This window comes from Salmo salar, chromosome ssa16, assembly GCF_905237065.1.
Source record: "Salmo salar chromosome ssa16, Ssal_v3.1, whole genome shotgun sequence".
NCBI lineage: Eukaryota > Metazoa > Chordata > Actinopteri > Salmoniformes > Salmonidae > Salmo > Salmo salar.
In genome coordinates, this window is record NC_059457.1 from 62,346,338 (window position 1) to 62,372,488 (window position 26,151).

General features: G+C 44.7%; 2 protein-coding genes across 2 annotated transcripts; both read left to right on the plus strand.

The window, feature by feature from the left end:
• Positions 1-7,387, plus strand: LOC106574336 (A disintegrin and metalloproteinase with thrombospondin motifs 1). Its single transcript, XM_014150195.2, has 8 exons — positions 1-1,119; positions 2,133-2,476; positions 2,728-2,860; positions 3,012-3,469; positions 3,971-4,157; positions 4,477-4,655; positions 4,929-5,104; positions 5,359-7,387. The coding sequence occupies exons 1-8, from the start codon at positions 495-497 to the stop codon at positions 6,095-6,097; spliced, it is 2,841 nt and encodes a 946-aa protein (XP_014005670.1). The 5' UTR covers positions 1-494; the 3' UTR covers positions 6,098-7,387.
• Positions 7,388-9,413: 2,026 nt separating this feature from the next.
• LOC100136408 (cysteine and tyrosine-rich protein 1) lies at positions 9,414-26,115 on the plus strand. Its single transcript, XM_014150194.2, has 4 exons — positions 9,414-9,989; positions 13,320-13,419; positions 14,788-14,948; positions 24,088-26,115. The coding sequence occupies exons 1-4, from the start codon at positions 9,923-9,925 to the stop codon at positions 24,219-24,221; spliced, it is 462 nt and encodes a 153-aa protein (XP_014005669.1). The 5' UTR covers positions 9,414-9,922; the 3' UTR covers positions 24,222-26,115.
• The last annotated feature ends 36 nt before the right edge of the window (positions 26,116-26,151 follow it).

Genomic DNA, 26,151 nt, shown 5'->3' on the forward strand with positions numbered 1-26,151 from the left:
ATTTCGCCTCTAAAAGATCAAAGCGGCTTCAGGAAGGGGTGGTCCCGAGTTTGGGGGTATATAGGGAGCCGGGGTCTGTCCGTCTTTAAGGCGAAATCTGAGCAGAAACTAGACGGCACAGTAGAAAAAAAACCTGCCCCGAAGTCACTTAGAAACTCAAACAGCTGTTGAGTATTCAAGAGAGGGCTGAAAGAAACACCAACGTTCCGAATAGTTGGAATTGATCTATTTCTGAGCTTTTTTGAGTAAGAGAATATAAGAAGACTCGAGCTTGAAGCAACAAGATATGAAGTCTGAGCTGTAGCATATTTTGAATGGGTTTTGCACTGGATTTGTTTGCGTTTTAGTTTTTTTTTTACACTTCATTTCTGGAAGTGTTTTAGTTCTTGGACTGATGTTGTTTAGTTATTAGTGGAGTCTTACGGATTTTACTTGCTTCTGCCAGACACTTCAATATCATTTTCTCTTTCAGTTAGAAGGGTTTGACACGGAATATGATGTCGTTCGTTTGCGTCTCGTTCAGTTTGATTACGGCTCTGTGCGTGAGAGCTGCGCACGGCACATGGGAGGAATGTACAGTTGTACCGGTCAGACTCGACCCGGTTTGGCCCGAGAGGGAAGCCGAGCAGGGCCGGACCCTTTCGGTAGAGGAGCGAGAAAAGGAGTCGGAGATGCGGGTCTACCGGTTGGACGTATTTGGCAAACGGCTGGTCTTGAAGCTAGAGCCGGATCAGACCTTCCTGGCACCTGGGTTTGTGTTCCATGTGGTGGGGAGCCCCGAGTCGCAGGCGCAGCGGGAATCTGACAGCAGCGCAGCCGAGACTCAGTGCTTCTTCTCGGGCACGGTGAACGGGGAGGAGGACTCCGCAGCTGCTCTCAACCTGTGCCACGGACTACGGGGCGGCTTCTACCTCCAAGGTGAAGAGTACTTCATTCATCCCAATAATTCGAGTGATGCACAGCCTGTGGATGGGGACCTCCACCTCATTCGCCGGAGAGGTCGGGAATATTTTGCAGAGGAGAGCAGCTCAAAGTGCGGGGTCAACGAGGACGAGGACAGGTTGCCAGAGAATCAGGAGACAAAAGTAAACCATGCAACCACTAACCCCGACCACCCAGGTATGCATCAACACTTGTAAAACCTTTGACTTGGATCCATTTAGGAATATGCTTACTTTAAATCATATTCATAGGCCTACGTCTTTTAGTAAGAAAAACAATAAGCTAAGCTGTTCCACATAGTCACTTAGTTGTGTTATGTGTCTACATCATGTATGGCAAACGAAATGGACTCTGGCCCATTTCCTGTACCAGCGGTGGAACGGAGGATTTGTCTATCCAAACTACCTCAACTTCTGTCTTGGAGTGATCCGTAAAATACCCCTTTTACGCAAACATCTGAGCCTCTAATAATTACACAGCGCAGGCTATATATTTAAATGTTGAGGTAAGAGTGGATAAGTCGATAATTTGACCGGTGCACAGCGAGTGTTAACGGGGAATGGGCTCAGCTTTGACAGTATACTCAGGCAAGAAGGGGGAGGGTAAAGCTCGGAGGAAGTGAGCGGGGAGTGACGGAGGGAGGGAGGTACGGGACGGCGGCTGGTGGGGGTGAGACGTGGAAACTAGTCTCGCCACCTCCTGGTACTGCACGTTACAGGTCAGCACTGTCAGACATTTTCCCAGATTTTTTTTTCTTCCCCCTCACACATAATTTCCGCCCAGTGAAGGTCAATTTGGGAATGTAGTCATTAGGAAGAGGGCCTCTGATGGTAAGACACCCGTGAAATTTCACATGTGAACTCATGTAAAAACATGTGTTTTTGGAACCTTTCACATGTAATAGAGGTCGATCTGCTCCGTGCTCAGTAACTCTTCATCTGCCCTAGAAAATACACATTTGTAGCCTACAAAACCCATGATTGGCCTGTAGTATCACATGGTACAACTCACATAAAATCTCTTGTGACTACTCAGATATTTGCCATAAGCAATTTGACATTTCATCTTTAAGTCTAACAGTTCATCAATTTAAACCAGAGAAACCAGGCTCTCACAAGAGAGCTGTATTAAAAGTCTGATTCTAGGCCAGTTTGTCTGACCTCTCTCCCTTCTTCTCTCTTTCCATCCAGCCCACCACCAGCGGTCCAAGCGCTTCGTGTCCACGCCTCGCTTCGTGGAGATCATGATCGTGGCCGATCAGTCCATGGCCGAGTTCCACGGTGCCGGCCTCAAGCCCTACCTGCTGACCATCATGGCGGTGGCATCACGCCTCTACCGCCACCCCACCATCCATAACTCCATCAGCCTAGCCGTGGTCAAGCTCCTGGTGGTTTACGAGGAGGAGAGCGGCCCCCAGGTGTCGTCTAACGCTGCCCTGACCCTCCGCAACTTCTGCCAGTGGCAGCGACAGCACAACCCGCCCAGCGACCGCCACCCAGAGCACTATGACACGGCCGTGCTCTTCACACGAACGGTATGTTGCTTTTGCATTTTAGCACTGTTTTCACAATGTTTTTACACCAGTGTTTACTGTGGTAACAGGCAACACCTTCACAACTACTAGGGTTGATTCTGCTTTCCAAATCGCACCCTATTCACTATGTAGTGCACTACTTTTGATTTGAAACAGAGTTCTGCTATATGAAATGGGTTTTGTGTCTGTGTCTGTATGTAGGAAAGCAGTGAGTTTGACAGATGTGTTTTGTCCCTTCTCACCCCATGTAGGACCTGTGCGGCGCCCACTCCTGTGACACGCTAGGCATGGCGGATGTGGGCACGGTGTGCGATCCGGAGAGGAGCTGCTCCATCATCGAGGACGACGGGCTGCAGGCGGCATTCACTGTGGCACACGAACTCGGTAAGATGCCACCATGATGCCAAGCTGACACATATGCGCCATACATTCACATCTCTGTCACTAGCCACACACAGTACACATCTCTTCTCTCAGTCCCAAACCAACCCCTTGTCTCCCCTCTCTCCATTCCTCCCTCTCTTTTGCGCTCTAGGCCACGTGTTCAACATGCCCCACGACGATTCCAAGCAGTGTGCCAGCGTCAACGGTGACCATTGGGGCTCGCACATGATGGCGTCCACCCTGTCCAACCTGGACCAACTCCAGCCCTGGTCGCCTTGCTCCGCCCTCATGGTCACCTCCTTCATGGACAACGGACATGGCCAGTGCCTATTGGACAAGCCCCACAAGCCCCAGTCGCTCCCTGCCACGCTACCCGGAAACGTGTACGACGCCGACCGCCAATGTCGCCTGACGTTCGGGGAGGAGTCACAGCACTGTCCCGACCTGAGTACCACATGTGTGGCACTCTGGTGCACAGTGACTACAACCAACGGACTTCTGGTCTGTCAGACCAAGAACTTCCCGTGGTCGGATGGGACACTGTGTGGCCATGACAGCTTCTGCCTTGCGGGACAGTGTCTGAGCAAGACGGAGGCCGCTCGTCACCAGGTGGGTGTTAACACTGTTATAACACAGCCCTATGACAAAGTCTTAAAGCCAGTGGGAGTGATGGGATTGGTCCATTGGGGGGAAAGGAAGTATAATACAGCTTTGGGATTGGCTAGTGTTAGCTACATTGGATTAGGATTAGGTCCAATGTTATGTATTTTTTAATATCAGGCTAGCTATTGGAGTGTTGAAATGTTATAGGGCCCTCAAACTCAAATCTGGACTTTGAAGCCAGTTCCACTGCATTTTTTCATTGTTCCCTCATTATCAGAGACTGATTTAGACCAGGGACACCAGGTGTGTGCAATTCATTATCAGGTAGAACAGAAAACCAGCAAGCTCCTTACCTCATAGGGTAAGAGTTGAGGACCCCTGCTATAGGGGCTAAAGTGTGTGTAACTATTAGCTTTTTAGCTATAGGACTACCTATAAGACTATTGAAATGTTATATGGGCTAGTGTGTGTGACTATGAATAACGATGATGTCCTCTCCTGTTGCAGACTCCAGTCAATGGTGCCTGGGGTGTATGGGGACCATGGGGAGACTGCTCCCGTACCTGCAGCGGAGGGGTGCAGTACTCCTTCAGGGACTGTGATAGCCCCCTGCCCAAAAACGGGGGCAAGTACTGCGAGGGCAAGAGGATCCAATATCGCTCCTGTAACACAGAGATCTGCCCTGAGAGCAACGGTAAGAGCCTCTACTAGCCTCACTTATTACATACTTAGTTCATGCTTATTACATAGCTAATACACTAATTACTCTTATTACACACATATATTCATATATTTATACTTTGATATTATACATCCTTATTTAGGCACATAGGCCACTGACTTGCATATTGTACCCATACTTATACTTTCTACACATTCGAGAATAGCCATATTTGAATATCACAGCCTACTGTAAAGTAAACATAAGGCTCAAGCTAAACTAACAGTGAATATCACACCTCTCTCTCTCTCTCTCTCTCTCTCTCTCTCTCTTCATCCCTCTTTCTCTAAAGGTCTGTCGTTCCGCGAGGAGCAGTGTCTGGCCCACAACGATATTTCGTCACAGGTGTCGTTCGGTTCGGGAGAGGGCGTGGAGTGGGTTCCCAAATATGCCGGCGTCTCACCCAAAGACCGCTGCAAGCTGGTGTGCCAGGCCAAGGGCACGGGCTACTACTTCATTCTGAAACCAAAGGTTAGTCAGGTCACACCACAGACACTTTTGCAAAAATGTAGACAAACACTATCTAGGCTAGCTAGACTAGCCAACACTTTCTAGGCTAACTAGGCTAATACTGTCTAGGCTAACTAGGCTAACACTGTCTCTAGGCTAACTAGGCTAAGCTAATGCTGTCTAGGCAAACAAGGCTAACATTTTCTAGGATAACTAGGCTATCACTGTCTAGGCTAACTAGGCTAACACTGTCTAGGCTAACTAGGCTAACATCTGTTTCTCTGCAACTGTCAGGTGGCTGACGGTACTCCCTGCAGCCCGGACTCCACCTCAGTGTGTGTGCAGGGTCAGTGTGTGAAGGCGGGCTGTGACCGAATCATCGGCTCCAGCCGTCGCTTCGACAAGTGCAGCGTGTGCGGAGGCAACGGCTCCACCTGCAAGAAAGTGTCAGGTGCCCTGGAGCATGCCAGGTGAGAACAATGACCTATGACCTCAAAACAGCCATCTTTGACTTGAAATTACTGTTTTCTAGTTGAACCCATTTACTATCTTTTACTACAGTCTGTAGAATCCTATTTTTCTCTAATGAATCTATCTCTATCACACCTCTTAGCACTGCCACATATTTTTTACTCAGTCTCTTACTCTTAGACTTAACTCTTACACTCATGCATAACTTTTTACCCTTGGCTATGTTTGACCCTTGTGTGTTTCTGTCCCTCAGGCCTGGTTACCAGAACGTTGTGACCATCCCCGCTGGCGCCACTCACCTGGACGTGAAGCAACGTGCCCCCGGCGGGGGTCGCCATGACAACAGCTACCTGGCAGTGTTGCGCCAGGACGGCACCTACCTCCTGAACGGCGACTACAAGCTGAGGACTCTCGAATCAGACATCGCCCTCAAGGGGGCGTTGCTACGATACAGCGGTAGCTCCGCCTCCCTGGAGCGTCTACGCAGCTTCTCGCCCCTCCCCGAGGCCCTGACCATCCAGGTGTTGTCTGTAGGCGACTCGCCCCGCCCCCGTGTCAAATACAGCTACTTTGCGCCGAGAACCGTTTTGACGTCACCTAGTGGAGGAACGGTGGCACGCCGCCAGTCCATCAATGCCATCCGGGAGCTGGGGGAAGCTGAGTGGACCCTGCGGGAGTGGGGCCCATGCTCTCAGAGCTGTGGGGGCGGTACTCAACAGAGGGAGGTGCTGTGTCTGGATCCCCAGGGGCGGCCATCGCGAGAGTGCCCAGTGGAGCTGCGCCCGTTGGCTTCGTGCCCCTGCGCCCCACACCCCTGTCCTTCGTGGTTCCTGGGGGAGTGGTCGGTGTGCTCCAAGAGCTGTGGCCGCGGGTTCCGCAAGCGGCCGCTACGCTGCGTGGGACACAACGGGCGTACACTCGCCCACGAGAGCTGCGACCACAAAGACAGGCCTCGACCACTGCTGGACTTGTGCAACCAGAGCGCCTGCTAAGTTTGTCAGCTCACCTCATTATTACATCCCTAAAGAACAACTCATGAAAGAAAGAAAGAAAGAAACTAAAACAACCATATCGTCATGAGCTTTGCGTCTGAAAACACATTGACCTATCATGAGAATGTTTACATCCCAAGCAGAGTGCTTTCGTGGGTGTTTTCTGGGGTCCAAGGGGTCCAAAGTGGCCGACTGATTGACTGACACTGCAGAGCCAACAACAACTCTCTCAACTCCCTCCAGCCACTTTGAGGGTAGACTTTAGTGTTTTTTGGGTCTGCTCCGTGGCACTGTCACCCCTAGAACACCGCATAGACTTGGTGCAGCTGCCTGCTGGGCTGGCACGGGGGCACATTGCAGGCACACTGCGCCCTTCTCCCTCCCTCCACCCCCCACCCATGTCAGTGGAGCTGAGATGGAGGAAGAGTTTAAATGGACACTTCCCTTTCGAAAAAGCATGCTGCTTTAGGTGCCAATGACATGCTTGTGTGTGTGTGTGTGTGTGTGTGTGTGTGTGTGTGTGTGTGTGTGTGTGTGTGTGTGTGTGTGTGTGTGTGTGTGTGTGTGTGTGCTGTCTGTCCTAGCTGGACTGGACAGACATCTTGGGGGGACTATATGTATCACTGTACAGAATTGGTTACCTTGGGGTGAGGATGTATGTATATGTATTAGAAACAAATGAATGGTCTCACTACCACACATTCCACTCCCTGTATCGGTTGGAGGCACTTCCTGTTTCAAAGGGTGCGGAACAAAAGACAATCCGGCTTGTCCCTCCTAATCCATACGACTTTGTATGCAACCAAACTAACTCAATACAGTTCATTTCAATCAACTTTGGTCATTCCTGAACAAGTTGATATGTGCTGCTAATATTCCAGTAGAATCTCCCAATAGACTAATTTCAATAGACTTATTATTCAATATGCATCCTGGACTGAACAAAACCAATTTCAAAGCCATATCACTCTGCCCTGTCCTAGACCAAAGAGGTGTGTGAGCAACGAACGTGTGTGTGTGTGTGTGTGTCTTCTCTCCTGCTACTACTTCATAAGTAAGTCTCTCCTGCCTTCCGAGAAGGTTTTTTTTTTATGATGACGTTTTGTACAGAATATCCAAACATTATTTATTTTTGTTAAGTATAATCTTGTTGCTTTTTATTATTATTGTTGTATTTTTATTTGTTATTATATTGAAATAACAGAAGGATGTAGAGTATATAGAGTATTTATACAGTATTATATATATGGTCCTAGGTTTATGAATAATAAAGTATCACGTTGACCTATACACTGTTGTCATGAGTGTGGTGTGTCTTGGTATTCTTACACATCCATACACACACACCTCAATATATTTGACTCTATACACACACCTCAATCTTTTCCACTCTATGCGCGTGCACACACACTCACACACATGCAAACATACTCACAAACATGGCCCTCGTCAGCAAATATATGGTGGATTTGTGTAATAAACCTAATCCCATTATATACTCAATTGTCTGATCAAATTTCTCTTATGGACAGTGTGTAATAAACATATCATCCACTGGATGGCAGTGTTTCAGTGGCCCCTCCTGACTTCCTATGAGTCTCAGGATAGGAATGCTGATCTCAAATCAGTCCCCCCTGTCCATGTAATCTTATGCATTATGATCCCAGCACTCCTATACAGGCTCTGATGTAGTATCAGTTTAGCCTTTTAGTCTATAATGAATTAATAGATAACATAGACAGCAGGAACCTGATCCTAGATCAGTACACTTATTCTGAGAAGCTTTATAAATATGGCCCTTGGATATAGGATTTGCAAAAAAAATGGTCCATAATGAATAAGATTATATAGACAGCAGAGACCAGATCCTAGATCAGCACTCCTACTTTGAGACACTTTGTGATTACGGGCCAAGACTCAAAGGAAGTCATTACGCTGTAATTATGGGAGAAGAAGACTCCAACATCACTGTAATTTGGGTAACACCATAATGGTTCTCATCTCAAATGGCAAACCATTCCCTATATAGTGCACTACTTTTGATTGACCATGGCCAATATGGCTCTGGTCAATAGTATTGCACTATAATGGGAATAGGGTGCCATTTGGGACGCACACAATGTGTCAGCAGATTCTGTAAACAACATGTTTGCAGAACAGAAAAAGAATGTCCTGGATCTGTATTCCCTCTAAATTTAGCTTATGCTGACTATAAGAAAAAAAAGAGCCAAAGAAGGGAAATGAAAAGAGAAGCCCAAACCGTTACAGTTCAATGCTAACTTGTCCACATTACAGTGATATACCGTTTCAACCACTGAAAAGACTGACTTACAATTTATTTAAAGAGCATTGAAAATATACTACAACCGAGTCTGTATAGGACTAGATATATTAAATGCTGTGCTCTTCCCATAAGCACTGTGGAGTTGCCACCGAGTTAGCCTACCACAGTGGTGTTGCTGTTGTTGCCAATGGAAAATGCTTCTTTCCTTGGGAACTGGGACTTTCTTTATAGAATACAATTACACTATTGTTGTACTTCTGTTTAGTTTTCTCATCTCTGCCTGCCGGTGCAAGACAAAACCAAAAACTCCCACCAACCCACACTTAATTAATTAACTGCCAAAAACCCCTGACATCTGTGAGCAATTATGAATGGGTGGCATTTCTGTAAAAGGTCACGGTTTCCTATGAAGTTAAGAATGAGGGTGAAGTTGCCCCTAGACTATGGTCGTGGGTCAGTTTTGCATTTCCCTAGAGGAAACTGCACCTAGAGGAAACTTTAACTATAACGAATGCATTACATTTTAGAATGAATCTATCTATGTATCCAAGCTCTCTTTTCGTGCATCATGGCAAAGCCAAAACCGCGATTCATGCTTATTCTGTCTTTATTAGAATTAGGATATATATTCGTAATAAAGAGATACTGGACTGTTCTCACCTAAAACAATTAGTATTTTATGCAGAATGAGTGCCCCTATATTAAGGCATAACCATGTTTGACTGTCACACAAGGTAAATAGGCCTAGGTTGATTAAAGATGGTGTTTGAGAGGGAGGTCATTCAATTCTACAAGCTTGAGCAACCCATTTAGAATACATTTTACAAGATGAAATAGTTTAGTTCTAAGTTATATCAAACAAACGTCGTGCTCCTTGAACATTTAAAATAGAGGTTCATGGATGTTTTGTAGGACATATTGAGAGGGGCGGGTGGATATGGTTTGGTTTATGACTAGGGACGTTGGTAAACAGAGTTTAAAAAAAGAACATTTCCTCTCAAAATGATCGTGAGGTGTGTGTGCACGACATAGACCAATATATATATATTTCATTTTCAAAGTAGTCGTGATAGTGGGGGCGGCGGCGTCCTTTATGTCGGAGAGATGCAAATGTTATCGAGGTACTTCCATCCCTTTTCCCACCCAGTCAACAGAGTAATTTGAGAAAATAGCTGCTGCGGGGGAGGGGAAGCGTTAGGACCCACTCCAGGGGAAAAGGGAACAGAAGAAAACAACGAGGAAAGACTGAAGGAAACACTTTTAGAGATACGAACACACGGAAGAAGAAACGAATGAGACTTTTCATTCTGATTTAAGCATTTTTATGACTGGAGCAAAGATCCATTAATTTGCGTTCATGGCGCTCTTCGATGGAACTTTTTAGAGAACTCAATTGATTGCGCATATCAGCGATGTTTCGGCGAGCGACTATATCCCATAGTCTTCTTCGTGGGCGCATATGAATGGAAAACACGTACGTTATGGTTTGGGAATAACTGTGCGCAACATTTAGAACAAGTAGGCCTATATTATCAGTCGATATGGAAAGAACGGAGGCAGCGGGGTGGAAATTCCTACGGGACTCTCTCCTACTTTGTGTTTTTGCCGGTAAGAGTTCGTTCATTTGTCCCTGGTTCTCTAGGATGGTTTATCGTCTTCAACGTGCGCAAATGTTTTATTATCAGCAGAAGTGTTCCTTTAACAATGGTTTACTTTTTTATTAGGCTAATTGTGAATGTGAACTCATCAACCCAATGCATGGAAGGTTTCACAACGTAAACGAACGGTAGCTAATGTAGCCGATCATTAACTTAGACATACTACCGTTAATGTACACAATGGTAAAATAGTCCCTCGATAAATAAAAGTACTGTAGCTTACCAAATGTATCGCCTCCTCAACAATAAAAAAAAATGCTCAATTGAGTTTTAATCTCGTAAATGTAACCCAACAATATGCATAAAACCTTACATCAAAACTCTGAAGCGATCTACATAGAAGAAGAAAAAGTGTGTGCGAGCTTGTGTGTGGGGGAGGGGGGGGGTGTACAAGCCTTGGTCAGCACTAGTCGCAGAACTATACTGCCATTGTCCCCAGCGTAAAAAGCGACAGGACCCGGAGGTAAGGAGCTAGACCTCAAGGGACCACCCAAATAGACTCCCATCGTTGGATGACACGCACATCAAAGTAGTTACACTTCACAGGGAGAAATATGTTTGCAGCTCAAATGGCTGTGGTCAAAAGTAGCGCACTACTGTATATAGGGAAGAGGGATGTACCCAAATTATGTCCACTCTGTTCAAGACTACTATTGTAGGCCCACACACTCCTTTTCGGGGTTGGAAAACACAATCTGCCATCTGTTTGTGAGGGATCTGTTGAAAATACACCAGCTTTTGAACAAAGTGAGAATAAAGCTGGAATGAAGATGAAAATCATTGAACACACACACACACCAGTAATTTGTGGCAGTATGCTTGAAGGTTGAGAAAAAGCAGGGCTGTGTCTGGGTTAAATTATGTGGTTGTTGAGGAGGGAAAACACTGAGATATAGGACACACCACCTTTAGACAGACCCTGTGTGTTCAAATACTCTATAAATAATAATCAAATACAAAACCACAAGTAGTGTCTCCAAATGTACTTTATTTCAAGTGCTTTCTCATTTTGAGACCCCTCTCCCTGAGCCATCCCCTTCATTTCAAGTTGTCACATATCCGTGTGTCTCCACTGAAGGACTCTCACCACCAGCTCTCCAAAGCCTCAGAGTGGCTGTAACCTTCAGTGCTTCATCTTTGTCGTGCTCACATACACATAAGGTTTATACACACAGGTTTACACATTTTTAGATTACATTTGAGTAATTTAGCAGATTCTCTTATCCAGAGCAACTTACAATGAGTGCATTCACCTTAAGATACTGTAGCTAGGAGAGACAACACATCACAATCGTATCAGGTACAGTTTCCCTCAACAAAGTATTTATCTGCAAAGTCAGTTCTAGTGAGAAAAGAGAAGTGCCTTTTTTTACACTCACACACACACACACACATATATATATATATATATATATATATACACACACACACAGAGAGAAGATTTACACACACACAATCCCCACCCAACCAAGGCTAATTAAACCACTGAAAAACAGGGTATACAAAGGGAAAAGCTTTGGCGAGAGAGAGGTATCTGCAGGTTTAGACTAGTGCAGAGAGAAAGAACACAGAGGTGAAGTTAGTGAATAGTGTAGTTGACTAAAAGTATCCCCTTTCATATAAAGAAAATATTTTCTGAAATTTCTTGTATGATCCCTATTCACATAGGCCTGTTGTCACACAACTCATCTTATTGTTATAACCCTTTTTGATGTGTCGTGTTGTGTGCTTATCGGTTTAGGGTTAGGTTCCACTCTACAGGATGAATACCTTTTAAGGCTTAATGAAGCCTTCATAAACCCTCCATAAAGACTATATATTTCCACTTACAGTTGAAGTCGGAAGTTTACATACACTTAGTCATTAAAACTCGTTTTTCAACCACTCCACAAATTTCTTGTTAATAAACTATAGTTTTGGCAAATCGGTTAGGACATCTACTTTGTGCATGACACAAGTCATTTTTCCAACAATTGTTTACAGACAGATTATTTCACTTATAATTCACGGTATCACAATTCCAGTGGGTCAGAAGTTTACACACCCTATGTTGACTGTGCCTTTAAACTGCTTGGAAAATTCCAGAAAATTATGTCATGGCTTTGGAAGCTTCTGACAGGCTAATTTACATAATTTGAGTCAATTTGAGGTGTACCTGTGGATGTATTTCAAGGCCTACCTTCAAATTCAGTGCCTCTTTGCTTGACATCATGGGAAAATCAAAAGAAATAAGCCAAGACCTCAGAAAAAAATGGTAGACCTCCACAAGTCTGGTTCATCCTTGAGAGCAATGTCCAAACGCCTGAAGGTACCACATTCATCCGTACAAACAATAGTACGTAAGTATAAACACCATGGGACCACGCAGCCGTCATACCGCTCAGGAAGGAGACTTGTTCTGTCTCTTAGAGGTGAACGTACTTTGGTGCAAAAAGTGCAAATCAATCCCAGAACAACAGCAAAGGACATTGTGAAGATGCTGGAGGAAACAGTTACAAAAGTATCTATATCCACAGTAAAACGAGTCCTATATCGACATAACCTGAAAGGCCGCTCAGCAAGGAAGAAGCCACTGCTCCAAAACTGTTATAAAAAAGCTAGACTACGGTTTGCAACTGCACATGGGGACAAAGATCGTACTTTTTGGAGAAATGTCCTCTGTTCTGATGAAACAAAAATAGAACTGCTTGGCCATAATGACCATCATTATGTTTGGAGGAAAAAGGGGGAGGCTTGCAAGCCGAAGAACATCATCCCAACCGTGAAGCACGTGGGTGGCAGCATCATGTTGTGGGGGTGCTTTGCTGCAGGAGGGACTGGTGCACTTCACAAAATAGATGGCATCATGAGGAAGGAAAATTATGTGGATATATTGAAGCAACATCTCAAGACATCAGTCAGGAAGTTAAATTCTTGTTTTGTGAGTTTAAGTGCAAAATGGTTGTTTTGCTCTAGTGAAAACTCTTAAGTTACTCTTTAAAAAGCCTTGATTTTACTGACATTCCCATATTTAGGAAAGGTTAAATTAAGCGAAAGACAAAGTTTTAAGTGTATCTGCCGTAGCTGCTCTCCATTATGTTTTAACCTTTTGTAATATGAACATAGCATTGTGATTTTGTCCTTTTAAAGGGTTTTGGAAATCTTGATTCCAAAGAGCACACTCTACCTTTCTCTCAGCATGTTAGATGCAGAGAGTGTGTGTGAGTGTGTGCATGTGTCCGTAGTAGAGGTAGGTGTGTGTGTATGCGTCTCCATATAATGTATTGCATCTCTCCTGCAGGTCACAGTGAGGCCCAGTGTGATGGCTGTGTGGAGTACTGCTGTGAAGGCTCTCCCCCTTTCTGCTGCTCCTACTACGCCTATATGGGAGATGTCCTCTCGTAAGTACACACACACACACACACACACACACACACACACACACACACACACACACACACAATGTCACCTTCTATACATACACACATGCTCAGTCACCCTCAATCTATAAACACACACTCACCAACTACACACACACACACAAAATCACTTCTCTACCACTTCACCACCTGCCCTTTCCACATGCAGCGTATGACCCCTCTGAGAGTTTTCACCTTCGTCATTTGGCTCAAGACAGCTGGCCTCTCACTTTCTCTGTCCTCTTCCTCACCAGAGTATAACACATGCTACCTGCTACAGTCCACCAATGAAGATAATAATGATATTAAAGTGTTGTGTATGCATGCAACATTAATTCATGTCGCAGTTCAAATTCCCAAATTCACAGTTTTTGATTCATAAAGTTGATGCTAAATAAGTGGGGGTTTCACAAAAAAAAGTGCTATTGAATAGGCCCATTGAATGTGGACTCGTTTTATCTATCCATACAATGTAGCTCTTTCAAGGCCTTGGTTGTCATAAGGTAATGGGGAGGAATAATGGTTCCTTGTTTCAGGAGAGATATCTCATCTCATTCTACAGCTTCTCCACAGCCTTTTAAATGGAGTTTGACCACATACATACACAAAAGCACACGTATATGTACACACACATACACACACACATACACACACACAGGTCTGAGTCATATAATCAGATGTTTGAGCAGATCTCCATGGTTGCCCACAGACATGTTTGGTCCGGTGTATGTTATAGGCAGCTGCTCCCAGCCTTTTTTCTCAGCCCTAGATGGCCCTATCCCAAAATGCACTGCTTCTCTATAGAGCAGGGTTGTATTCATTGGAGCACACTGTAGCAAAACATTTAGCAACAAAAACTGAAATGTTTCATATTGCATGTGCCCAGGTAGACCCTCCCTGTTTCAGTCTGTTTTCTTTCATTTGGTGTCTAGTGAATATGACCCGAACTTGGGGTCAATTCACTTTTCAATTAAGTCACATCATACATTTACATTTGAGTAATTTAGAAGACACTCTTATCCAGAGCGACTTAAATTAATGCATTCATCTTAAGATAGCTAGGTGAGACAACAACATATCACAATCTTAGCAAGTACGTTTTCCCTCAACAAAGTAGTTTTCAACAAAATAGCCTTTTTGGGGGGAGGGGTGACCATGGGATTTATTTAAGATACTCTTTAAAGAGGTAGGGAGGTGAATTGAAATTCCATGCAGAATTGATTTGTGAGAAGATGAATTGGATGAGATGACTTACCAGCAGCCACAAACTAGAATGAAAAGGGGAGCATTCAGTCAAAATGGCAAACGTGTGTTTGTGTGTGCATGCATGTGTGTGTGTGCTTTTTCTAGGGGCACAGCGATCTCAGGCATCGTGTTTGGTGTGGTGTTTCTGATGGGAGCGCTGGCGGCCTTCTTCCTGTGTGTGTGCATGTGTGTGAAGAACGGGCGAGGGGCCCGGGTGGACGTGTTCAACACCTCGTACATCAACACTGTGTCCCAGGGCTACCCAGGTAAGACTGATCTAGGATCAGGTCCCCCCGTCCATATAATCTTATTCATTTTGATCGAAAAGGCTAAACTGATCCTAGGCCAGCTCTGAGTCCATATAGTTTCAAGTTTTATTAGTCACATGCACAAGTACAGTGAAATGCTTAAAGGTCCAATGCAGTCATTTTTATCTCAATATCAAATAATTTCCAGGTAACAATTAAGTACCTTACTGTGATTATTTTCCATTCAAATGGCAAAAAATAAACAAGATTAGCTTCTTAGCAAAGAGAAATTTCTCAAGCAAGAATTTTGCTAGGACTGTCTGGGAGTGGTCTAAGTGGGGAGGGGAAAACTGAAAACGATCCGTTATTGTCCGAGAGGTTTGGAACTCTCTTTCTTATTGGTCTATTAACTACACTGAACAAAAATATAAACACAACATGTAAAGTGTTGGTCCCATGCTTCTTGAGCTGAAATAAAAGATCCCAGAAATGTCACTCTAAAAGGGAATTATCATAATTTTCACAATTTCACAGTATTATTCCAAACTCATAGTGTGGAAATATACACTGCTCAAAAAAATAAAGGGAACACTTAAACAACACAATGTAACTCCAAGTCAATCACACTTCTGTGAAATCAAACTGTCCACTTAGGAAGCAACACTGATTGACAATAAATTTCACATGCTGTTGTGCAAATGGAATAGACAACAGGTGGAAATTATAGGCAATTAGCAAGACACCCCCAATAAAGGAGTGGTTCTGCAGGTGGGGACCACAGACCACTTCTCAGTTCCTATGCTTCCTGGCTGATGTTTTGGTCAGTTTTGAATGCTGGCGGTGCTTTCACTCTAGTGGTAGCATGAGACGGTGTCTACAATCCACACAAGTGGCTCAGGTAGTGCAGCTCATCCAGGATGGCACATCAATGCGAGTTGTGGCAAGAAGGTTTGCTGTGTCTGTCAGCGTAGTGTCCAGAGCATGGAGGCGCTACCAGGAGACAGGCCAGTACATCAGGAGATGTGGAGGAGGCCGTAGGAGGGCAGCAACCCAGCAGCAGGACCGCTACCTCCGCCTTTGTGCAAGGAGGAGCAGGAGAAGCACTGCCAGAGCCCTGCAAAATGACCTCCAGCAGGCCACAAATGTGCATGTGTCTGCTCAAACAGTCAGAAACAGACTCCATGAGGCTGGTATGAGGGCCCGACGTCCACAGGTGGGGGTTGTGCTTACAGCCCAACACCGTGCAGGACGTTTGGCATTTGCCAGAGAACACCAAGATTGGCAAATTCGCCACTGGCGCCCTGTGCTCTTCACAGATGAAAGCAGGTTCACACTGAGCACGTGACAGACGTGACAGAGTCTGGAGACGCCGTGGAGAATGTTCTGCTGCCTGCAACATCCTCCAGCATGACCGGTTTGGCGGTGGGTCAGTCATGGTGTGGGGTGGCATTTCTTTGGGGGGCCGCACAGCCCTCCATGTGCTCGCCAGATGTAGCCTGACTGCCATTAGGTACCGAGATGAGATCCTCAGACCCCTTGTGAGACCATATGCTGGTGCGGTTGGCCCTGGGTTCCTCCTAATGCAAGACAATGCTAGACCTCATGTGGCTGGAGTGTGTCAGCAGTTCCTGCAAGAGGAAGGCATTGATGCTATGGACTGGCCCACCCGTTCCCCAGACCTGAATCCAATTGAGCACATCTGGGACATCATGTCTCGCTCCATCCACCAACGCCACGTTGCACCACAGACTGTCCAGGAGTTGGCGGATGCTTTAGTCCAGGTCTGGGAGGAGATCCCTCAGGAGACCATCCGCCACCTCATCAGGAGCATGCCCAGGCGTTGTAGGGAGGTCATACAGGCACGTGGAGGCCACACACACTACTGTGCCTCATTTTGACTTGTTTTAAGGACATTACATCAAAGTTGGATCAGCCTGTAGTGTGGTTTTCCACTTTAATTTTGAGTGTGACTCCAAATCCAGACCTCCATGGGTTGATAAATTGGATTTCCATTGATTATTTTTGTGTGATTTTGTTGTCAGCACATTCAACTATGTAAAGAAAAAAGTATTTAATAAGATTATTTCTTTCATTCAGATCTAGGATGTGTTGTTTTAGTGTTCCCTTAATTCTTTTGAGCAGTATATATAAAACACAAAAAAATCTCATTTTTGACTGCACTGGTCCTTTAACCCCTTACACTTGTGGAAATTGGCCAATATGGATAGGGCCATATATATACATATATATTTATTTAAGAATAACTATAAAAAGCATATGCATGGTAGCAATTGAAAGAGAACACTTTGGAGATTATGGGGAAATTGTCAGACCAAAGGTGAGGACAAAACAGTTCACCTTACACGAGACTGATTCCAAACATTACACTGTTCAATCAATCAATCAATCAAATGTATTTATAGAGCCCTTCTTACATCATCTGATGTCACAAAGTGCTGTACAGAATCCCAGCCTAAAACCCCAAACAGCAAGCAATGCAGGTGTAGAATCACGGTGGCTAGGAAAAACTCCCTAGAAAGGCCGGAACCTAGGAAGAAACCTAGAGAGGAACCAGGCTATGAGGAGTGGCCTCTTCTGGCTGTGCCGGGTGGAGATTATAACAGAACATGGCCAAGATGTTCAAATGTTCATAGATGACCAGCAGGGTCAAATAATAATAATCACAGTGGTTGAAGAGGGTGCAACAGGTCAGCACCACAGGAGTAAATGTCAGTTGGCTTTTCATAGCATCTCTACCGCTCTTGCTGTCTCTAGAGAGTTCAAAACAGCAGGTCTGGGACAAGGTAGCATGTCTGGTGAACAGGTCAGGGTTCCATAGCCGCAGGCAGAACAGTTGAAACTGGAGCAGCAGCACGACCAGGTGGACTGGGGACAGCAAGGAGTCATCAGGCCAGGTAGTCCTGAGGCATGGTCCTAGGGCTCAGGTCCTCCGAGAGAAAGAAAGAAAGAATGAAAGAGATAATTAGAGAGAGCATACTTAAATTCCCACAGGACACCGGATAAGACAGGAGAAATACTCCAGATATAACAGACTGTCCCTAGCCCCCCGACACAAACTATTGCAGCATAAATACTGGAGGCTGAGACAGGAGGGGTCGGGAGACACTGTGGCCCTGTCCGACAATACCCCCGGACAGGGACGAAACAGGCAGGATATAACCCCACCCACTTTGCCAAAGCACAGCCCACACCACTGGAGGGAAGACTTCAACCACCAACTTACTATCCTGAGACAAGGCTGAGTATAGCCAACGAAGATCTCCCCCACGGCACGAACTCAAGGGGGGGTGCCAACCCAGACAGGAAGATCAGATCAGTGAATCAACCCAGTAAAGTGACGCACCCCTCCTAGGGACGGCAAGGAAGAGCACCAGTAAGCCAGGTGACTCAGCCCCTGTAATAGGGTTTGAGGCAGAGAATCCCAGTGGAGAGAGGGGAATTGACCAGGCAGAGACAGCATTGGCGGTTCGTTGCTCCAGTGCCTTTCCGTTCACCTTCACACTCCTGGGCCAGACTACACTCAATCATAGGACCTACTGAAGAGATGAGTCTTCAATAAAGACTTAAAGGTCGAGACCGAGTTTGCGTCTCTCACATGGATAGGCAGGCCATTTGCATAAAAATTTAGCTCTATAGGAGAAAGCCCTGTCTCCAGCTGTTTGCTTAGAAATTCTAGGGACAGTAAGGAGGCCTGTGTCTTGTGACCGTAGTGTATGTGTAGGTATGTACGGCAAGACTAAATCGGAAAGATAGGTAGGGGCAAGCCCATGTAATGCTTTGTAGGTTAGCAGTAAAACCTTGAAATCAGCCCTTGCCTTAACAGGAAGCCAGTGTAGAGAGGCTAGCACTGGGGTAATATGATCACATTTTTTGGTTCTAGTCAAGATTCTAGCAGCCATGTTTAGCACTAACTGAAGTTTATTTGGTGCTTTATCCGGGTAGCCGGAAAGTAGAGCATTGCAGAAGTCTAACCTAGAAGTGACAAAAGCATGGATACATTTTTCTGCATCTTTGAACAGAAAGTTTCTTATTTTTGCAATATTACGTAGATGAAAGCTGTCCTTGAAACAGTCTTGATATGTTCGTCAAAAGAGAGATCAGGGGTCCAGAGTAACGCTTGAGGTCCTTCAGTTTTATTTGAGACGACTGTACAACCATCAAGATTAATTGTCAGATTCAACAGAAGATGTCTTTGTTTCTTGGGACCTAGAACTAGCATCCCTGTTTTGTCCGAGTTTAAAAGTAGAACATTTGCCGCCATCCACTTCCTTATGTCTGAAACACAGGATTCCAGTGAGGGCAATTTAGGGGCTTCACCATGGTTCATTGAAATGTACAGCTGTGTGTCGTCCGCATAGCAGTTAACATTATGTTTCCGAATGACATCACCAAGAGGTAAAATATATAGTGAAAACAATAGTGGTCCTAAAACGGAGCCTTGAGGAACACCGAAATGTACAGTTGATTTGTCAGAGGATAAACCATCTACAGAGACAAACTGATATCTTTCCGACAGATAAGATGTAAACCAAGCCAGAACTTGTCCGTGTAGACCTATTTTGGTTTCCAATCTCTCCAAAAGAATGTGGTGATCGATGGTATCAAAAGCAGCACTAAGGTCTAGGAGCACGAGGACAGATGCAGAGCCTCAGTCTGACGCCATTTAAAAGTTCATTTGCCATCTTCACAAGTACAGTCTCAGTGCTATGATGGGGTCTAAAACCAGACTGAAGCGTTTCGTATACATTGTTTGTCTTCAGGAAGGCAGTGAGTTGCTGCGCAACAGCTTTTTCTAAAATGTTTGAGAGAAATGGGACATTCGATATAGGCCGATAGTTTTTTATATTTTCTGCGTCAAGGTTTGGCCACTTTTAGTGAGTTTGGTACACATCCGGTGGATAGAGAGCTGTTTATAATGTTCAACATAGGAGGGCCAAGCACAGGTAGCAGCTCTTTCAGTAGTTTAGTTGGAATAGGGTCCAGTATGCAGCTTGAAGGTTTAGAGGTCGTGATTATTTTCATCAATGTGTCAAGAGATATACTATTAAAAAACTTGAGTGTCTCCCTTGATCCTAGGTCCTGGCAGTGTTGTGCAGACTTAGGACAACTGAGCTTTGGAGGAATACGCAGATTTAAAGAGGAGTCCGTAATTTGCTTTCTAATGATCATGATCTTTTTGTCAAAGAAGTGAAAGCCATCCTCTCTTGGGGAATACTGCTTTTTAGTTAGCTTTGCGACAGTATCAAAAATACATTTTGGATTGTTCTTATTTTCCTCAATTAAGTTGGAAAAATAGGATGATTGAGCAGCAGTGATGGCTCTTCGATACTGCACGGTACTGTCTTTCCAAGCTAGTCGGAAGACTTCCAGTTTGGTGTAGCTCCATTTCCGTTCCAATTTTCTGGAAGCTTGCTTCAGAGATCGGGTATTTTCTGTATACCAGGGAGCTAGTTTCTTATGACAAATGTTTTTTTGTTTTTAGGAGTGCGACTGCATCTAGGGTATTACACAAGGTTAAATTGAGTTCCTCAGTTAGGTGATTAACTGATTTTTGTACTCTGACGTCCTTGGGTAGGTGGAGGGAGTCTGGAAGGGCATCTAGGAATCTTTGGGTTGTCCGAGAATTTATAGCACTGCTTTTGATGATCCTTGGTTGGGGTCTGAGCAGATTATTTGTTGCGATGGCAAACGTAATAAAATGTTGGTCCAATAGTCCAGGATTATGAGGAGTCATTAGCGCATTCAAGTGCATGTTTAACTGACACTAAAAAGGTACATTGTTACATCAAATGCCTGTTTGCCTAAGACTGATGCCATGCAAGCGCCTGTATGCACGTACTCATGCATACACACACTCTCATTCAAACGAACACACATGCACAGACACAGGGACACACACATACACAAATGTAAATAGTGCCACACATGCACACAAACGCATACAGTTGGCCTTGCTGTAATGATTTTTGTTGTCTTTGATGTCTTTTGTTTTTGCGTTGTTGTTTTCCTTTGTTTTTTTTTTTTCTCTCTTTTGTTATTTTTGTTGGTTGTTGGCGCATTGGGTCGGTGGTGGTTTTGGTTGAGTTGGATGGTGGCTTAGGGGGGGTAGAGATGGGGGGTGGGGGAGGTTTTTTCAGGGGGACTTATGGGGGGTTTCTTGGATGGTTGACTTGGATGGTTGAGGGGAAGCTCTCGAGGGGATCTGTGGGGGGATCTTGGATGGTTGGAGGCCTGGCATTTGGGAGCTTGGGCCGGTGGCCGAGAGGTTGCTGGTTCGGGTCCCCGACTTGACTGGGTGGGGATCTATTCTTGTGCCATTGGGAGGGGCACTTTACCCTGATTGCTCCTGTGGGTCGCTCTGGATGGGAGTGTCTGCTCGATGACTGAAAGTAATGTAAATGTTGAGCGGCTTCACTGCAGGTAGATTGTATGTTAAAAAAGGTGCATGTTCTGTGGATATTTTTTATATAATATGACAAACATAGGCTTAATCTGTTCAGGACAACCCAGGGTATAATGCATGTCATCCTTGTAACTGTGGATCAAACATAGTGATCACAAATGTTGATAATGTAAATTACATGAGTTTCCAAATATGGAAAAATGAAGTGCACATTTGGACTCACGGGTGTGTGGTTTGCTTGTATGACATCAAAGCCGTATTTATTATAATCCCCAATGTCTCATCTTTCAGAACACATCCACTCCTCTCTATTTACAGCGTTTCCCTCACATAGACAACAACAAATGTGCAAAAGTAGCACAATTAGAGGGAGGGATGGGAGGATCCTGTCGCGCGCAGTGCTCAAGTTTATAACTGCTGTCAGTCAAAACCCATACAGCGCTGTGAAGCGGAGAACCTGAGCTCTGGCGTCATGTATAGCATGTTACTGTACAGCCACTGCGTTCCAATTTAGGCGCATATCAATGCCATTTTCAACCCGTATACAGGATGACAGGGGCTATGAGTGGAAAGGGTTACTACCTTGCAAGCCCAGTGCAGTATTCAGTATCAAAATACTATAACAAAAAAACATGGGAAGTAAGAAAGGAATAAAAAAACATAAGACTGTAAGCTATATACAGGGTCAGTGCCAGTACCAAATGAACAATGTGCAGGGATAATGGAGTAGTTCATGTAGATATGTACATGTAGGCAAGGATTACGAGAAAGTGACTGGTAGCAGGATAAATAATAATAGTAACCAATATAGCAACAGCATGAGTGGTGGTGGGTGTGTGCATGATTGTGAGTGTCTATGTGGTTGTTAGTGTGTGTGCAAGCGTGTCAGTGCAGGCGTGTGTGTGCGTGTGAGTAGAGACCTGTGAGTGTGCATACAGTACCAGTCAAAAGTTTGGACACACATACTCATTCAAAGACCAAGTCCATATTATGGCAAGAACAGCTCAGATAAGCAAAGAGAAACAACAGTCCATCCCTTTTTTAAGACATGAAGGTCAATCAAATAGGAACATTTCAAGAACTTTGAAAGTTTCTTCAAGTGCAGTCGCAAAAACCATCAAGCGCTATGATTAAACTGGCTCTCATTAGGCCCGCCACAGGAAAGGAAAATCCAGAGTTACCTCTGCTGCAGAGGATAAGTTCATTAGAGTTACCAGCTTGAGAAATTGCAGCCCAAATAAATGCTTCATAGAGTTGAAGTAACAGACACATCTCAACATCAACTGTTCAGAGGAGACTGCGTGAATCAGGCCTTCATGGTCGATTTGCTGCAAAGAAACCACTACTAAAGGATACCAATAAGAAGAAGAGACTTGCTTGGGCCAAGAAACATGCGCAATGGACATCAGACCAGTGGAAATCTATTCTTTGGATTTTTGGTGATGGAGTGCTGCATCAGATGACCTGGCCTCCACAATCACCTGACCTCACCCAATTGAGATGGTTTGGGATGAGTTGGACTGCAGAGTGAATGAAAAGCAGCCAACAAGTGCTCAGAATATGTGGGAACTCCTTCAAGACTGTTGGAAAAGCATTCCAGGTAAGGCTTGTTGAGAGAATGCCAAGAGTGTGCAAAGCTGTCATCAAGGCAAAGGGTGGCTACTTTGAAGAATCTAAAATATATTTTGATTTGTTTAACACTTTTTTGGTTACTACAATTTGTAAGTCGCTCTGGATAAGAGCGTCTGCTAAATGACTTAAATGTAAATGATTCCATGTTATTTTGTAGATTTGATGTCTTCACTATTATTCTACAATGTAGAAAATAGTAAAAATAAAGAAAAACCCTTGAATGAGTAGGTGTGTCCAAACTTTTGACTTTTGACCTTCAGCGCATATAGTCCTTGGTGGGGGTGGGCAGCTATTGTCTATCTGTGTAGAAGTCTCATTACTTGGTGGTATAAACTGTCTCGGAGCCTGTTGGTACGAGACCTGATACTCTGGTACCGCCTGCCGGATGGAAGAAGAGAGAACGGGTGGCTGGAGACTTGGTAATTTTTCAGGCCTTCCTCAGACACTACTTGGTGTGTATGTCCTAATCTTATTCATTATGGTCTAAAAGGGCAAACTGATCCTAGCTCAGCACTCCTACTATGACTCTTTATGAATACATGCCTTAACCACTGCGCCTCCACTAACCGGCTGAACCCGAAAACCAATTTACCCGTTTCCCTGCAGTGCATCACTAGAGGACATTGCTCCTCCACCAATGACCAACTCATACTGGTCTAGAATGTTTCTACCAGTGGAGGCTGCTGGGGGGAGAGCGGCTCATAATAAAGGCTGGAATGGAGACAATGGAATCGTATCGAAACGTTGTTTCCATTGGTTGATACCATTCCATTGACTCCAGTGGAGTCTGGTGTTTTTTTTACGTGTTTGATACTGTTCCAGAAACTCCATTCCAGCCATTACAATGAGCCTGTCCTCCTATAGCTCCTCCCACCAGCCTCCTCTGACGCCATACAGTCTTTACTATGAGCCATCCTCTCCTCAGCAGTCTCCACTGGTTTCTAAAGCCCATCAAAACAGATACAATGACATGGCAGGGTCTGTTGTACTTGTATCTTGTATGTGTGTATTGGCATAATCTTTATTTATCCAGCAACTACTGATAACAAACATACAGTTTTCTCTCTCTGTGTCTGTCTGCCTCTCTCTCTCTTTCTCCAGGACCCCCACCTCCCTACACCTATGACTATGAGATGTACCCTTCGGCCATGCGCCCCCCTCCCTACACCCCCACCCCACCCAGGATAGACAGCTACTCACCTCCCCCTCCATATCCGGGCTGTAATCGCAAATGACTTGAAGACAAAATGGAGAATCCTGACCAGGCTACTTGCCCTTCTGAAGGAGCACTTCTTGGATTAAGTTTATGCAGTGTTCTAGCAGAGAAAGATGAGACTGTAAGCATTGCCTTTCGAACCTCTGGATCACTTAAAATGACTGCATGTGGACTGGACCACTTTGACCTTTTCTTGTGGGTGTGATTGGGTCAATTGAACTGACTGGTGTTTTGGGTGGGTGGGGGGTGAAAACCTCTGAATCACTTAAAATGACTGTGTGGACTGGTCTACTTTTGACTATTTGATGTGGGGTGGTGGACAATCCAACTGATCAGCTTTTCGTGGGTGAAAACCACTTTAGGTGTATTTGACTCATATATTTTATGGCAATGAATATGAGTGAGGGGACAAAGTACATAACTTTATTTGAAGATGTGGATCTCTCTTGTACCATTTCTCTGGTAGAGATGCCTGTTAGCTGACTTTCCTTCAGGTCGGTGCTCTTGCCTATCTTATTTCTACAAGGCAAAGGAGAGAACTGTAGCCTCGTCCTAGATATGTTTGTGCTGTATTGCCAATTGTTTCATGTGGAAATTACCTGAGGACATGGCGAGACAGCACAAACAAATCTGGGACCAGGCTAGGAAAACTGGGTAAAACTATGAATTGTACCATAGAAATAGGATGGTAAACATACGTGTCTGGGGTGAAGTTTCCCCTAGGTACAGATCTAGTATCAGCTTCCCCCTCCCCCCAATCCTAACCTTAACTATTAGTGGAGATAGTACAAAACTGACCCAAGATCTAAAATCTAAATCAAACTTTTTGTCACATGCGCCAAATACAACCTTACCATGAAATGCTTACTTACAAGCCCTTAACCAACAATGCAGTTCAAGGAACAAAATGTATTTACCAAATAAATTAAAGTAAAAAATTATAAAAAGTAACACAATAAAATAACAATAACGAGGCTATATATGGGGGGTACCAGTACTGACCACCTCCTATAGGCTGTCTCATAATTGTTGGTAATCAGGCCTACCACTGTTGTGTCATCAGCAAACTTAATGATGGTGTCATGTTTTGCTGTATCTGTTGGGGTGTTAGGCACATTGGAGTGGGTCTAGGGTGTCCGGGAGGATGCTGTTGATGTGAGCCATGACCAGCCTTCAAAGCACTTCATGGCTACCAACATGAGCGCTACAGGCGGTAATAATTTAGGCAGGTTACCTTCGCTTCCCTGGGCACAGGGACTATGGCGGTCTGTTTGAAACATGTAAGTATTACAGACTCGGTCAGGGAGAGGTTGAAAACGTCAGTGAAGACACTTGCCAGTTGGTCCGAGCATGCTTTGAGTACATGTCCTGGTAATCCGTCTGGCTCCGCTGCTTTGTGAATCTTGACCTGTTTAAATGTCTTGCTCACATCGGCTACTGAGAGCATTATCACAGTCTTCCGGAACAGCTGGTGCTCTCATGCATGCTTCAGTGTTGCTTGGCTCGAAGCGAGCATAACAGGCATTTAGCTCGTCTGGTAGGCTTGTGTTACTGGGCAGCTCACGGCTAGGTTTCCCTTTGTAGTCCATAATAGTTTTCAAGCCCTGCCACATCCGACAAGCGTCAGAGCTGGTGTAGTAGGATTCAATCTTAATCCTGTATTGACACTTTGCCTGTTTGATGAATCATCTGAGGGCATAGCGCGATTTCTTATAAGTTTCCGGATTAGTGTCCCACTCCTTGAAAGCGGCTGCTCTAGCGTTTAGCTCAATGCAGATGTTGCTGGTTGGGATATGGTTGGTTGGGATATGTACATTACCGTTCAAAAGTTTGGGGTCACTTAGAAATGTTCTTGTTTATTAAAGCAAATGACATTTTGTTGTCCATTAAAATAACATCAAATTGATCAGAAATACAGTATAGACAATGTTAATGTTGTAAATGACTAT